Source organism: Cricetulus griseus, chromosome 4 (assembly GCF_003668045.3).
Source record: "Cricetulus griseus strain 17A/GY chromosome 4, alternate assembly CriGri-PICRH-1.0, whole genome shotgun sequence".
Classification (NCBI taxonomy): domain Eukaryota; kingdom Metazoa; phylum Chordata; class Mammalia; order Rodentia; family Cricetidae; genus Cricetulus; species Cricetulus griseus.
This window is the reverse complement of record NC_048597.1, coordinates 66335068-66351426: the sequence shown is the minus strand read 5'-3', so window position 1 is coordinate 66351426 and position 16359 is coordinate 66335068. Positions and strand designations below refer to the sequence as shown.

General features: G+C 45.1%; 1 protein-coding gene across 2 annotated transcripts in view; it reads right to left on the bottom strand.

Annotated features, from left to right (window-relative positions):
- Positions 1 to 16359, bottom strand: part of Dgkg (diacylglycerol kinase gamma) — a 163257-nt gene that overhangs the window by 54482 nt on the left and 92416 nt on the right. For both annotated transcript variants that reach the window (XM_035444686.1, XM_035444687.1), the window contains one exon: positions 933 to 1023. In XM_035444686.1, coding sequence (XP_035300577.1) covers positions 933 to 1023 — 91 coding nt within the window. The remainder of the gene's footprint in view (positions 1 to 932; positions 1024 to 16359) is intronic.

Genomic DNA, 16359 nt, shown 5'->3' with positions numbered 1-16359 from the left:
GGGCCTTCCCACTCTGCCACAGGCTTAATCCTCCTGTCAGAGGGGTGGCCAGGCCTCAACAGAGGCTCATGGCTCACAACAGCTTCTAGACCTGATTTTTCTTTATCAGGATTGGGGGAGATGGTAGGAGATTTCCTCACCTGCCTGAATATGTTTTTCTCAAGTGCAAAGTAGACTGCAGGTCTGAATTCCAGGAGAAGGTGGGATTGTTAGCTAAGAATCCACAGGCAGAGGCCCAGCAAGTGAAGACAGCAGGTGTGAATAGAAATCTGGTCTCTAATAGGCCAGAGACACGCTCCTGGCAGTCGACTAGAAGACTTCAGCAGAGCAGTGCTGCAAAAGTGGGGCAGGAAGCAGGCGAGCTCATCACCCAGGCAAGGGGCGCCAACAGGCAAACTGTCTGAGGCAGGCTGCTACAAGTGCTGGAAGTCTTAGGGAAAACACAGCACACCGACAGCATGAGCTGTGTAATTGTGGGGCACAATTCAAACTGAAAACGCACAACTCTTTGTTAAAAAAAATATTCAGAGTTTCAGGATGATGACAAAGGGCTCTTCAGATCACAGGGAGCTTTGTGACTGTGTACAGGCTACACACCCTCAGGACTGCTCCTGGGCACCTGCCAGTCAGCTCTTTGAGGCAGGTGAGACAGAGGATGCTCTAATCAACTCTCAGCCCATGAGTACTACCCTTGCTGTGTCATGGCCACAGTAACCCTGGCAGCAGCCCACTTCCCTTGTTCATTTGGTGGTAACTGTCTCTTTAAGTGGAAATCATGGCTGAGGGTCAGAATGACTATGCCTGTAAGGATCCCAGAGCCCCAAGATTCACTTGCACGGGGTAAGAAGGAATTCACCAACAACCAGAGCCCTCTAAATGAGGTCATATAGATATCTGGGGACAGGATGGTCTACCTGATAGACTAGACTTACCTCCAGCTCTATGTGGTCATGGAGTTTCTTACAGGTGGCTGCAAAGGTCTCCGAGGTACCAAATTCAAAATACCACAGCTTGTTCTTCATCCTGTATCATGAAGTAGAGAGACTTTTTCAGTCAACATTCTGTAGTTGAACTGGTCCTGAGAAATAACGCTGCTCTTTGGACCGTGTGGCCCAAGCCCCCAAGTTTCCCAGTCTTATTTTGCAACACTTGTCAATCGGATTATTGAGGAATAGAAAATTTATTAACATGTTCTTGTCAGAAACAACAACAAAAAAATCTGCTCATGTCTTGGACATCACGGACTCTGGGAGAACTGCTAGTGGTACCCTGAGGTTCCTGGTTAGGGCAGGAAAGGCACGCTGTCCTATGGAAGTGCATCGAGGAGCCTTCCTGTGGAAGTCAGCCTGAGGTAGCAAATGGCAGCATGCCCTTTAAACATCAGTGTACAGCTCCCTCCTGGGCAGGGTACAAAGACCAAACAGACTTTCAAGACTTGAGACTCAATGTCTTAAGAGAGATGAGGGAAGCTCCATACTAAACCAGACCCAGTACACGATGGCTGTCTAGTTTCGGTTCAGAGGAAGCAGAGTGACAGAATTAATACAGATTGGGGAAGAGAAGGAATAAGGGTGGGCTGCTTGGGAGCCATGGCCACTGGCTTCCTAGGTGTATGTATATAGACCACATAACCCTTTTTTAGAGACGACTTGCTTCAAAGGAGGCGCTTGCCCATCTGACCATTACAAATTTTCAGTGCTTTCTTTAGGAGACAGGAATTAAAATCAATCATTGGGGTCCTTTTGAATGGGCGGGGGGGCTTTCGGAGTCAAGTGGGGTCCCTGACACTCTGGTTTGCTCAGATAGTCTCAGCAAGAAGTGTCCCTGTGGTACTCCATTCCTTCCACCCCAACTGTCACTCCATTAACAGGGGCTGGCTAAGAGAGGGGCCACCTGTCCTGCTTACAGGCAGACAGCCTTTGCTAGAGAAGGATTAAACAAAATGACATTCTTCTTGGCACTCAAGACAGAGGAAGCCTCCTCGATGGTTGCTAATCCTCAGCTCTGTGGGCCAGGGAGAAAGTACACTCTTCACAGGAAGGAGGCTCTTGCTTCTCCCCAGGTGTGGTGGCTGACTCATCAGCCCACCAGCCATGCTTTCTGTGTTTCTCCAGTAGCTCACCTAAAACTGTATTCTTCCACCCTGTGAAGATTTCCAAGATCCGGTTCGTTGGGCAGCTGCCTTTCCGACTCTATGATGTGTGTGAGAATAAATAAATGACAGGTAGGGAAAAGTGTGGGTCATTGTACTTCATAAACTCCCTGAGAAGGGTCGGGAGTACTTTAGGCCAATGCCGGCCGGCTGTGCCACTGATGGGTTGCGTTGAGTCATTGCTTTTTCAATCCCAGGGCAGCACGTGAGGTCTGGGGCAGGCTGAGCCCTGTGTTCCAGCAGGCATTCTCACCTATACCTCCATTGAGTCAAGTCAGTCTTTTCATTTCCTATGCCTGCTACAATGGGAAACACTTGAGGAGGTATCACTGTCCCACTGTACCCAGAAACGTATCTGTGTATCTCACCCAAGGATCTTGTTTAAATGGAGATTCTGGGTTAGTCGTTCACGATGGAGCCCTTGGCTCCCCTCTCTCTAACAAGCTGTTCCTGCTGCTAGATGGGAACTGGGGCTCCTCCTCCGGTTCTCAGGTTCTCAGGTATTGGCATCCCTCAGAATTCCCTGGGGAACCAGTTGAAAGGCTGTTGCCAGCCTTTGATTTGTAGACTCTGACAGCTGTGGAGCGGAGTCCAGGAGCATGTACTTTTATGGGTGTCCAGATGATCATTATGCTTATGGCCAGTGGACAAGGCCAGTGCTCCAGATGTTATGAAAACTGTTGACAAATATGGAACTACCTGAAGGAGAGGACTCCTCAGAGGAAGGGCAGGACAGCGCCTTTCAGCCGGCAGTGATGGCTAGAGACCAAGAAAGGGGGAAACACAGGTGGTTCTAAACTCCAGGGCCCTGCATTCCTTCCCAGCAGTACTAGCGGCTCTTTAGCAGAAGACTCGCCAGCCCCGGGAGCCTGTTTTCAGGCATCACTGCTGGTCTGAATCATGACTTCTGAAAGTTATTGCCTGGAGATTTAGAGTTTTAATAAAAATTTCCGGAAGCCATGGCTATTTTTGCCCCAAAGTGGCTCTTTTGATGATCTAATGAGGTTAGGAGGTCGAGACTAGGTCAGCACTGCTGAATGAGAGGACCGACTGGATTACCCATCCATGGATAGCTGTGTAGCCTTTGGCAGGATGTTTAATCTCTTTAAATTTCACTCTCCTCTCCTGTAAAACAGCAAGTGAAAGTGATCTGCTTCTCAGGATGGTGGAGAAGGCTGAATGAGATGACACCACTCACTCTTAGCCATTGCTGTTTCACAGTCAGCTGGTGTATTTGGATAACACAGTTAGGCAAAATGACAAGCCTGCCTGGCTGTATAGCTGTAGGCTTTATGTATTTATATGCACTGGGAAGGAAAATACTCAGTCATATTTGTTAGATCACATGTTTTGACTTTTGGCTAAAAAATTGTGTCCCTCATATCTAATTTAATACATTTTTAAAATAGTCATAGGCCACATCCTAGTTAATTTTCTGGACTGGCCATATGGTTGGTCAAAGACATAATATGACAAGTATGCTTCTGAGAAGCTGAACTGAATGCTTGGTATGCAACCAAACATTAGTGTGGGGTTGGGGCCATGGATCAGTGGGTAAAGGTGCTTACCACTATGCCTGATGACCCGAGTTCGATTCCTGGGACTTGCATGCTGTTCTAAAAGTTGTTCTGTTTTTTTTTTCCACACATCATAATGTAAATAAATTTCTACAAATAAATACACATACAAATAAAACCTAAAAATATTAATGTAACACACATACGATCGTGATACAGACTAGGGAGGAGTGTGTGAAATACAACAAAAACAAAATACAGAATTTCATGAACCAAGCACCTTGTAAAAGAGGACAAAGAAGGAGACAGGGTTGTGATGGGCTAAGCACTAGGGTACACAGAAGGAAAGACGCTCAGTTCTTAATGGGCTCAGAAGCAGTCAGGACAAGCGTCCCTATGGTAGGATGTTGTTATGGTTGGGTTCAGAAGAATGCAAGGAAGCAGAGATGATGAAGAAAGGCCCAACATTCTAGGCAGAGGAGGAAGCCCAGGGGTCTTTGTCTCATTTCCATTGCTATAACAAAACTCCTAGAGCTGGTCAACTTACAAAGAAAAGAGATTTGTTCAGCTTGAGGTCTAAGAACAGGGCACTGGCTCAGCTAAAGGCCTTGTGCTGTGCCATAGCATGGCTAAGAAGCAAAAAGGAGAAGCAGGTGTGTGCAGAGAGAGGAAGCAAAAGCAAACCAAGGAGGCTGTGCTTGCCCTATGACAACTCTCACAGAAACAAACTCATTCTTGAGCAAGCTACACTTCATGATGGCAGGTCCCTTATGATCCAAGGTTCCCTCAAAGGCCCTGTTGCCTCTCAAGCTTGCTACGCTGGAACGAAGCCTTAAGTAGAGTCGTGGTGAAGAAAAACCTCATCCAAGCCATAACCCCAGGAAGTGGGTCAGGGCACATGACAAGGGGATACAGAACTCAAGCAGGGGTGGGATGGAGTGCTGGCCAGCTGTAGCTGGAGAGGCAGGCTGGACATGCCAGTGTTTGGGCTTGATCATGAAGCCTATAGGGAGTCACGGGCTGCCCTTGAGCAAGAATAAGGGCACAATGGTGACAGTAATGACCTGATCTTTTGTAGGGTTCTGGATTGTATATAGTTTATATTCATGTTTGTGTGTGTGCACGTGTGTATGCAGGTACGTGTGTGTGTGTGTGTGTGTGTGTGTGTGTGTGTGTGTGTGTGTGTGTGTTTGTACACCATGCATGTGCAGGGCCTGAAAAGTACACAAGAGGGCATTGGACCCTTAGAACTGGAGTTGCAGATGACTGTGAGCTACCATGTGGGTTCTGGAGACAACCTGGCTCTGCTCCAAAAGCAGCCAGTGAGCCAGTGCTCTTAACCCCTGAGGTATCTCTCTAACTCCTCTTTTAAACATTTTTCATGTAAAATTGCTTAAATTCTTAGAAGAGTCTCAGAAAGCAGCTATTATTTATTCTACAAGAGGATTCAAAGATTGGATTCTCCTCTGACACCCCTTTCCCCCTTTTCCTTAGCCATCACAGCCCAGCCCCTCTTCAAAGCCTTTGGTAGGAGGTGAGAGGGGCATGGTAGCCCATAGTTTGAGGCAGGAGACTCATAGTCCCTTCTCTCTACCAACCAGAGAACACCAATACTGTCGTTCCCTCTCTTTTGGATATGCCTCCAAAGCCACATTATTCCTAAATCCTGTTGGAGGCTTCTGCTGTTCAATGTAGCTTTATCCTCTGTTGTAGGGGCCATAGCATTTGGGGGCACAGGCCTTATTTCGACAATTATTTAAGTTCTTCCAATCCTCATTGTACTGCAAAGTAGAAACGTTATTGTCTACCCAAAGAAGTTATGGAGCTTCTGTGGCAAGTGTGAAGCCCTGGTCAGAGGTCTAATGCATAGTCAGTGATCAACAAGTGTCCTTCCTTATTGCCAAGGGACACAGTTACTGAAGACTTGTTCCCTTTTGGCTTTAGAGGTAAGGGCAGGAGGATTCCCCCCCCTTCCGCCCCCAGGTGGCCAATATATTTTGAAGAAGAGAGAAAACTAACAATGTTTTAATGACTGTTGGAACACGTTTCCTGAGTTTTCTTTGGCCACTGTTTCCCTCCCTCTCAAATTAACCTTGCAGCTGGAGGTGACTAATCCTTAACCATGCCCTAGGGCTGATCTCCAGGGCCATGAGGCTCCTAATTTCAGGTTCTGATCTCCCCAGGTGGACCCATTCTTGAAGCCTCAGGCCCTCCTTTGGGCTCCAGGAGGTTCTTAGCCATGTGATAGACAACAGTGACACATGATTGATTTTGGTCCTGGTTGCCTCGAGTCCCTTTGGTTTATGGAAAATAGCATCAATGACACATGAGTTAGTTGAGTCTTTTCATTTGACAGATGGAGGGGAAGGATAGGAGACTAATTAAAAATGTTCTTTTATGTTGTCAGCAGTGCTGGGCTGGGATCAGCCATCATCTTGACAGCTGTGAATAGGCTGTTTTCAAGAAGAGCCCACAGGTAAAACCCAGCTAACAGCTGCCCATCTGCACTAGCAAAGCAGCATGTTCAACTCCTTCAACCACTCCACGCTTCTGGTGGCTCTTTTCTGGGAATCAAGGAAGTTTTTAGGGCAACAGACCTTTGAAGTCATCAAAAGTCAAAACATGAAAAATTTCTTTGGGCTTAGAAGTCTACACAGAGAACACCACAGATATTTCTAGAAATAGAACCCTTGAACTTATGGCATCCCTTCTTGTGGGTTAGACTTTGATAACCAGGTTCCCTGAGAAGCTTGAGACTGAAATAGCTCATTGGGCCTTCTGTGTCGGTTGGCATTGGGTTGGGAGGCCTGGTAGAAGAGATGCCGCCCACAAGAGGGTGTTCTGTATTAGAAAAGCTATACCTAGCCAACAGATCGTTTCTGAACGTTAATGTTATGTTCTGTACGTTTCAGAGTTTATCTCATTGAAAAAAGGAATGATTTTGAATGTGGTGTTTTGAATAAGAGTGACCCCTATAGGCTAATATATATTTGAATACACGGTCCCCAGTTGGTGGAACTCTTTGCAAAGGACTGAGATTGTGTGGCCTTGTTGGAGAAGGTGTGTCACTGGGAGTGAGATTTGAGGTTTCAAAAGTCCCTGCCACTCCCAGGTAGCTCCCTGTCTGCCCACCTCCTACTTTCGGATAAGGGTGTAAGCTCCTAACTGCTGATCCAATGTCATGTCTGCTTCCTGTCTGCTGCCATGCTCCCCACCATGAGGTCATCGACTCTAGCCCTCTGGAACCATGAACCCAAATTAAACACTGTCCTTTAGAAGTTGCCTCGGTCATGGTATCTTAGCACAGCAATAGAAAGATAACTAAGACACTGAGTTTCCTGAGCAGTTGTTTTTGCTACTTCTGCTAAAATAATAAACTACGATCAGGTCATTAACATAAATGGCAATCTAGCAAATCAGAAACACAAAAAGGCACAGGTAGCCACAGCTGAGTTACAATGTGTGATGGATGTCATAGTACTGAGATACTACCTGAGGACATTCCACATAATTGAACTCCAAGTTCTTTTGGAAATCACGTTAACAAAAATTTATAGGAAGAGTTAAAAAAAAAAAAAAACTCAAAAAAAAAAACCAAAAAAAAAAAAAAAAAAAAAAACCAAGAAGAGCAACAGCAGATGGGTTTATGTCAGGGACAGCCAGAACGTCAGTCCCCACAAGCCCATGACTGTCACCTCACAGGTGTGGCAGAGGCCATCTGTGTCACTGGCATCCTCAGCTGCCCTTGACCATCAGAGGGCTTGTCACCACATCTAATCCACCCTGCATGCTGTCCCCTTTTCTTGCTGCTCACAGAATGGGGCACTCAGTGACCCTTGGTCACGGAGCTGTGAAAGGAATAATCTTTTCCAAGAGGCGGCAGTGGCCCTTTTGGTCCAAGGGAACGAGAACACCCAGCAATCAGGAAGGGGCTTTTATAAATAGCTGTTTTGTGTCCTGAATGGGACTTTTGTGCCTGCTGTGCCTGCCAGCAGATTTGTGTTGGCTCAGTGTATTTCAGCTTCAAGGAGCAAGGTATTCCCTGGCTGAGTTCCATACTTGGGACAGGACTGTGTCCGTGGCCCTCGGAAAGACAACGGGGTGATGAATGATGAGAAGACTGGCAGCCAGAGACCAGGAAGGAGTGGACAGACATGAAGGGAGGGCAAAGATGGGCATGTTCAGGAATGGGTCAATGAAGAAAGGTTAATAACGGAGAAACTTGCTCAACATGAATGTCATTATGTAAGTATGGAATCCTAATGACCTGTGAAATCAAGATACTTAAGTCTTACATATATGAAATTTTACAGGCAAATATCACAGGTGACATTTTACATTTAAATGGTCTTTGAGATTCAAGTACTCCCAGCCTGGGAACCACCAGCTCTAAGAACTCTCCAAAGTGTAAAGGGATGAATTACTGTCAAAAGGTCTTTTTTCATCTTCCTTTCTTCCTTCCTTCCTCCCTCCCTCCCTCCCTCCTTCCCTCCCTTCCTGAGACAGGGTCTCACTATATAGCCCCGACAGGGCTGGAACTCAATATGAAGGCTAGGTTGGTCTCAGTCTTGCAGAGAACCACCTGCCTCTCCCTTGTGAGTGCTGGGATTAAAGGTGCTGGCAACCACACCCTACCCACTGTTGACATTTCTTAATGTAGAAGAGTTATTTGTACATTTAATCATAATAAAGACCACATAAGATAACTAGGGGGTTAAATCTTTTAAAAATATGGAATGAAAGGAAGCTATAAATTTGAAATACAGGAAGGAGGGGCATATGGGAAGATTTGGAGGGAGGAAAGGGAACAGGGTAAAACTAAGAAAAGTAAATTATTAATGGAATGGAATTAGAACAATTAAAGTGCTATGCTTTGTATCAAGAGATACTGAATGAATGGCAAATGACTGTTGAATAATAAGAATAGGAAAACAGAATTAGAACTTAGAAGGATTTCTTGATGACAAATGTCATACTGTGTATTGTGTCCATGGAGAGTAGTGGAGGTGGTTAGAAACTGTGTATTCTGTAATAGTTAAAGGGTGTGTGTGGAGCAAACAATCCATACCTGGTCTGGTCTGGATGATGGTTCTATTCTACCTGGTCTGGATGGCAGTTCTGTTCTACCTGGTCTGGATGACGGTTCTATTCTATGCATCCTGTTTATGTTATTAGGTAACTGGATTAGTCCTTGATGATACAGCTGGAGGTACAGGGTTAGGATGTAAATGCCTGCTCCTAACCTGAAATCTGTATTCCTTACCACTTTACTCCTTACCACTGGCTCCCACTACCATGCCTCAGAGGCATACGAGAGAAATGGAAAATATAGCCAGACTCATAAGAGCAACTGACCACTAGTCCTCAGTCATGCTTGTGGCTGGTAGGATCCAATCTCATGGTGGTCTGGCTGTGTTCACTGGGGTCCTGTAGTACTCAACAGAGTGGTCTGGGCCTCCTCACTGGACTTTGCTTTCTATTACTTGGCCAAAAGTACTAAGAGGCCAAACCCATAACCTTACACTGGAGGGGTGATATATTGTTTATGATCTAGTAAAGCCACTGAACACCAGAATGCAAAGCTAGCCACAGCCATAGAAGCAGGACAGTAGTGGCACACACCTTTAATTCCAGAAACCAGGAGATAGGCAAATGGATCTCTGTGAGTTCAAGGCCACCCAGGGTTACATGAGAGTGAATCAGTCTAAAAGAGAAACAGAGCTTCACACCTCTAATCCCAACACTAGAGAGGTATATAAGATAGGAACAGGACATTCAGGACTCCTTGGCAATTAGTCATGGGTCACATCAAGGACAGGATCCCCCTTCCAGCCTTGGTAGAGGTAAGAGCTCTCTGGTGGCTTGGCAGCTTTGCTTATCTGATCTTTAGCTTGAACCTCAATATCTATCACTGGGTTATATTATTCATGATATATGCTGGAGAGTCTTCTTCCCTTTCAAGGCTAAGTCTGAACCCCAAAGAATTACAGTTTCCTGATAGTGGCTCTCCTCTCCCACTGGAGACATCTTGTTTTTGTGGACTAAGGACACACTCTCCTTTGACAGACTTTACTGGCCCTGACAACATCTTCTGTAGAGGGCATCCCATCAGGATAAAGCCTCCCCAAGTCTGAAACAGAAAATTCCTCCAGTGTACCACATAGGGCCATGTGCAGACACAGCCCATGAAAAGGATTCTTTAAGAATCATGACACATAATTATAATCACAGTACTTGGGAGGCTGAGACAGGAGGATTGCTGTGTGTCTGAGGCTAATGGGTAACGGTACTTGCCATGCAAGCTTGGCAACCAGAATTCAATCCCTGGAACCCATTTAAAGGCAGGAAGAGCCTGGCAGTGGTGGCACATGCCTTTAGTCCCAGCACTCAGGAGGCAGAGGCAGGTGAATCTCTGAGTTCAAGGCTATCCTGTTCTACAGAGCAAGTTCCAGGACAGCCAGGGCTACATAAAGAAACCCTGTCCCCCCCCCCCAAAAAAAATTAAAAACAATAAATAAATGAAAGTAAGCTTCTTTGAGACTCCCAGTCTGTGGTTACCCAACATGCTTGGGATACTGTCTCGGATGTCCTAGCAGCCTGCTCAGACACCTGCCATTGAGATGGCCACACTAGCACTTTCACTTTCGGGAGACCCTTAGACAGACCTCTGGGAGATAGCCAGGGTGCCCTGTTGTCCTGTCCTGAGATCCTGAGTTCTGAGGTGTCAATACCTGTGCTTGCCACCAGCAAGCAGCTCCTTTTCCTACCTCCTACAAACAGGCAGAACAGTGGCAACAAACAAGATCTCTTATGAAATGTGCCTTCTTCTTAGCAATCTTTTCTCCCTCCAGGCCCACTGGCTAGAGTGTTTATCAGTGTACACAGTCAAACACTGAGACAGAAAGGAACCCTGGCTGGGAGGGAAAGAAGCCATAGGGAAAAGTGACGTAAGAATGTGTGTGTAAGGCCCTGCACTTAGCTGTTCTCTCCAGCGTTGACCCATTCATCAGCCCCTTGAAGCCGGAACCTGAAGGTGACTGGGGACAGTTAAGACACGTAGGCGAGGGCAGCTTATTGGAACTTAAGCCCTGAAGGCCAGAGAAGGGCGGGTGTTGGCTGACACCGAGCCTCTGGCTGAAGAAGCCATTTCCTGGCTCCTGACCAACCAGGGCTATAATGTAGAATTTTCTGGAGGAGCTGAGGCAAAGCTGAGACACAGGTCCACATTTCACTCTCCAATAACTTGCTAGGAGGCCTCTCTGGACAGACAGCAGAGCCCTCCTTCCTCCCTAGCTCAACCTGCCCCTAGCCATTGGGAACAATCTTCGCTCCCATTTATCAAATGTGTCTGGCATGCCTTATCCACTAAGGGTCCCTCACTTGATTCTTATCCCCACCTTCCGTGGGGGTGTTACTATGGTATTTTGTAAAGGGGTCTGACATTGTTCCTTGGGAGAGGCAAAGCTGATGAGATGACATCATGGAGTCAGAATGTGGGCTGGATATGTCAGCTCCCCACATCCCCCGCCCCCCCAGCCTTTCTGAGCATGATTCTGATAGGTCGGGTTACCAAAGTTCCTTTCTTAAGCCAGTTGTTTGTCATCCCAAGTGTATGTCACCCATAGAAACAGGGTTATGTTGAGACTGGGTTCCCATACTATCCGGAAACAGTCAGCTAATCTGCCAGTTACCCAGAGCACAATGTCTGGGTTTGGAGACAGGTTGGCTGAGCTGAAGGAGCCTCTAGTTCAAGTCGTCCTTCAGACATTCACCTGCCCTGTGGCCTTGAGCAAGCCATTGAGCTTGTCACTTAGTTCTTCATCTTTGAGTTGGGAATGCATTACCTGTCTTAGAGGGGTAGCTGGGGAAACTGACACTATACATACGGTTACATGCTATATACACAGAGCCAAAATAAACCCCATTGCCACAAACAAAGTGGGGTTTGCAGCCTCATGAGTGTTGTGTTACAACTCGGAATACACGTGGCACATTTCTCTTGATCAATTTGGACTGGGTATCCCTGCTTTCCTTAATTTTCTGGGAAAGAAATATGGAAACTCTATTAATCTGAAGTCCTTGGCGGTGACCCTGAAGCCTGGGTCCGAGATGTTGGCAAGAAAGTAGAAATTAGCATAAGCCATAAGGGTGGGAGACAATATGCTTTGGCATGTATAGTATGTCTTTCTTTTGCTGACCCAGGACACCAGGTGGGTTGTTAGACCTCCAGCTAAGTTTCCTGAGTCTTTCATTCCATCACAGTCACATAAGGTCCGAGAAAAGCAGTTTTGTTTCCTCTATCGCTTGAGTTATGAAATTGTCTTCAAAATAAGCAGAAAATTCACCAAATGGGCAGATGCTTAGACAAACATCCCTCCCTTCCCCCATTCCATCTCCTTCCTGTGTCAGTTATAAAAAAACAACTTACATAGAAAAGTACCAGCCAGCACCTTGAATGCCTGGGAAGCCTGTATGTACCAGATACTGCCGGCAGAATTTCTTTCATTGCATCCTTCTGAAATCTCAACCATATGCTCTCTGCCTTGCTTCTACTCTGATGTTTGTGACTTCTTATGCCTGAGTATGTGTTCCTATCACTTGTTTCAGTGACTACGATTTACACGAGCTTGCCATCTCTTGTCACTATGTAGAACTGTTGCAGGATGGTGTTCTGTACCCCACCCTGTTCCTGCAAGGACTTTTCAGTTTGCCCCTCGCACTGGAAGCACACAGGTCTGTCTCAGCTGTGGGTCTCCACGCTCCACCCCATCAGTTCCCTGGGTGAACTGCTTGGCACACTCTGCCACGCTTCTTATTTCTAGCTCACACCTGCTGTCCTTGGTGGGCTGTGGTTTTAGGGTTTCAATTGAATGCTCTACCCTTTATCCTCCTGAAATCTCATCCTTAAGCCCCTCCTGCTTGGTCTTCAGGTCCCTGGCCGTAAACATCCCTCTTGGATTATGGGATAAACTCCTGATTCTTGCCAGGGCTTCTCATCCCAGTGCAGGAATCCATAGTGCAGAATAACAGTCATCTTCAGTCTGGCTACAGAGCAAGTGGCCACCTCACCTAAAATACTTTGTTCTGCTTTTGCATATTTTCAGTAGGTCGAGCCCATATTAAAGCCTCTCGGAGATGCATAATAAAGAAATGTTCCTTTTAGATTTTCCTAAGTATATCCAATCACTGAATCATACCCACCCCCCATCCTCTTGCTAATTTCCTGTACATCCTGGAGTTTACATCAGCCAATACTGCTTACTGTGGATGAGGTAGTCACAGGCGCTCATTGTGGGTCTAAGTTCAAGATGACTTTGTTCACTGTCTTGCCCTTTACTTTTGGGGAGTCCCACATCTTTCCTCCTTGCTAGAGCCTCATGCTCTTTCTTTTTACCCCCAAACAGGGACTGTGCATTTTTCTTTCATACTTCCACTTGGCATGCATTTCTGAATCAGACGTTGACTTTAGGTCTGCTGACTATCCAGGCCCTTTTCTTTTGGGATCATATCTTCTATGGTATCTTGGAACATTGTGTCATTGCAGATGTACTGATTTCTCAAATGCTCATCCTCTGTTGCTAGGGGACTCATTTACATCGGCAGCATTAAAAATTTGTAGACCAAGTCAAGCAAGAAAAACAAGCCATTGGTTTTCATCAGAGCTTTACATTATTATTCCTGGATATCAACATGATGGCTTGGAAGCAGGATCTCAAAAACCTGGGGGTGTACTTGCACAGTGGTTTTCAAAATTAGAAAACCACACATACATAATACATACATACATATACACACACACACACATACACACATACACACTGGAGTCCACTTGTTTTTGTTGTTGGGAAATGAGCAGTAGGTTTGCTGTTCTGACAACAGCTGGCTGAAGCTGGGTATAGGTTGCTTGCCTTACATCGTCTCTTATGTTCTCCAGTTTGCTGGCATCTCCACCACTCCTTGAAGCCTCATACCTACCTGTCCTTCTCATTGATGTTAGCTCCCTGACCTCTGCAGGCATTTGGATATGAGGCTCTGTTATATTGGCCTTTTCAGTTTCCTCCCAGAAATCTCAGGGGCCACTTGAAAATGCCTCCTCCACTTGTTCTGAGTCTGGCTCTTCCCATCTGAGGGGCTGGCATATTTGGTCATGAGTCCTAATACATGGCTGACTTCAAGGGTTCACTGGCTGCAGCAGGGTAAAGACTCAAGCTGGTGATATTCGCAGAAACTATGTGCACTTAATTACCTTTTTAGAACTGGAAAAGTAGCCTTTGTTTATATTTGTCTTTCCCTCCGAGTTTTCCATTTTGATGAATGAAGATTATTCAAGAATTTTAACACTATACCATCAAGCTTGGATGACAAAGGGACACCATCTGGTTAGCAGGCTATCTAGTTCTTTACCTTTAAGTCACCGACTTTCCATTGACCACCCCAACTTCCTGCCCACACTTAGCAGTGAGATAGGGGGGAAGATTATGATCTTGAGTTACATCATGACCTAGGCCAGTAACTCAATTTCTTTTACTTTTACCCCAGCCCTTGATTATGAGCATTGGCTATTCTTCTCCCCAAGTTCAGCGACAAGGTGATTTGGAAGAGGAAGGCAAGAACCCAACTAACTGGAACACTATATTGATAGCTCCAATAAAAACTTGACTGAAATCAACAGTTTGAGGTTTTAATTTATCCACGACCTTCTTATTACCTTGTGCCCTCTGGTAGCCCAGAGCTGGAGACTGCCAATGTACTCTCGGCACATTGAGTTCAAAGGCAATGTAAGGTACTTGGCTTGATTGGCACTTTAAAATACTTTCCAAAAAAGCCCACTCTCAAGATTAAAGGAGTTCTCTATTGAATAGAATAGAAAACGTCTTGTTACTGGAGAGTGAGGAATCTCTGCTCAAGTGTGTGTTCAGTCAACACAAACATCAGTGACTGCATAAGTCCCCAACACTTCAACAGTTGGAGGCTATGAAGTGCATTCTTGGGGTCAGGAGAGCCCTTCTTTCATTGAAGGGCATTAGAAGACCAGGAAGTGCTTTCTTTGTAAAAAGTGAAGTGATGGGACCCCCTTTCCCCCCCAACACCAGAATTTAAACACTCTTACAGGCTTCAAAGCAGAGATCTAATGACACTCTACAGAGTGCTAATGGAGAGGATGCTTATGCCACAAAGGAGGCTAGGACTTAAAATCGTGTCCAAAACTAAGGTTACACAGACAAGAGCCATAACACAGTGCATTTATGTTACAGTCCTATCATTTCCGAAGAATCTACAGACATGTGGCTACAATGGCCTCCTTGTTGACTCCTACAGTAAACGACAGTAATAATTTCAAATGTATTTATCAATCTAGTCTACTTTCTCTATACACCTTGTGAAATAGTTGTAATTTCTGTTTTATACACTCAAACACTAAGAGTCAGAGAAGTGTTTCACTTTCCAATGGGTCATAGGTCAGAAGAGGCAAGGTGATGGCCAAAACTCAGCTCCTTGCATGTTGAATCCAAGAAAATTCAGGGGTTTGTGTCTCTATTTCACATTGGGGCCAAATGGCCTGATAGCAGAGTTGTAAAGCAGTTCCTTCAAAATTTCTTGATAGAAAACTTATTTCACTGAAGAGTCACTAATTTTTCTCATGTAAAGGAAGGAGAGGCTCTTTCCAAAATTTCCCTTGGTCAAGTAGTAAGAGTGTTAAAATTTTTCTTTAAGAAATGTTTATTTAAATGAGGAATGAAACTAAATCACTTGACTCATTAAGAACATCTATTACCCTTTCATTTTGCATTTCAATTTCTTTTTAACAAAATAAGTGCAACTTTGAATAACTTAAAGAAATAAGTTAGACTAAATGCACTAATCAAACAATCTCTAAATATAAAGATGGACTCTGCTATATGGGAGGAATCCTTTGAAATGAATGAGGATTCTCCAAGTGCTAACTAGTCAAGTACAACAGATAGATGGCTAATTAATTTTGACATTCTTTTCTTCTCCAGGGCTAAACACACACACACACACACACACACACACCATCTAAAAGCCACCAAAGTTGATTTCTACACGTAAAAGTCTGAAATTGTGTTGGTGAAGAAGAATGATGTATAGATCTCACTCCCAATATGATTTTCTACTTCCATGGCTAAACACAAAGTTTAGAGTTCAAGATTGGAGAGAAAGTCCTGTGTTTGGTTTTCATGTTTTTCCAGACTTGCTATCAACTCCTGCGGATTAGCAGCGTTGGGTGTTCTCATCTCTCTCCTCTCTCCATTTGTGCCTCATGTCAATCTCACATTACCTAGACACCAGCAAGGCTCAATGCTTACAAGTCACAGTGTTTCTCGGAGCCTTGCAATTTTAAAAAAAAGAATTATTTATTTATTACGGATACACTGTTCTGCCTACATGTATACCTGCAGGCCAGAGAGGGCACCAGATCTCATTATAGATGGTTGTAAGCCACCATGTGGTTGCTGGGAATTGAACTCAGGACCTCTGGAAAAGCAGGCAGTGCTCTTATCCTCTGAGCCATCTCTCCAGCCCAGGAGTCTGGCATCTTAAAAAATATTTTTATTTATTCTTTGAATTTCATGTATGTATACATGTATTTTGATCATATCCCCTCCAGTTTCCTCCTCTAATTCCTTGCCAGATATCCATATCACAGCACCCCCCCTCCCAAAGTTC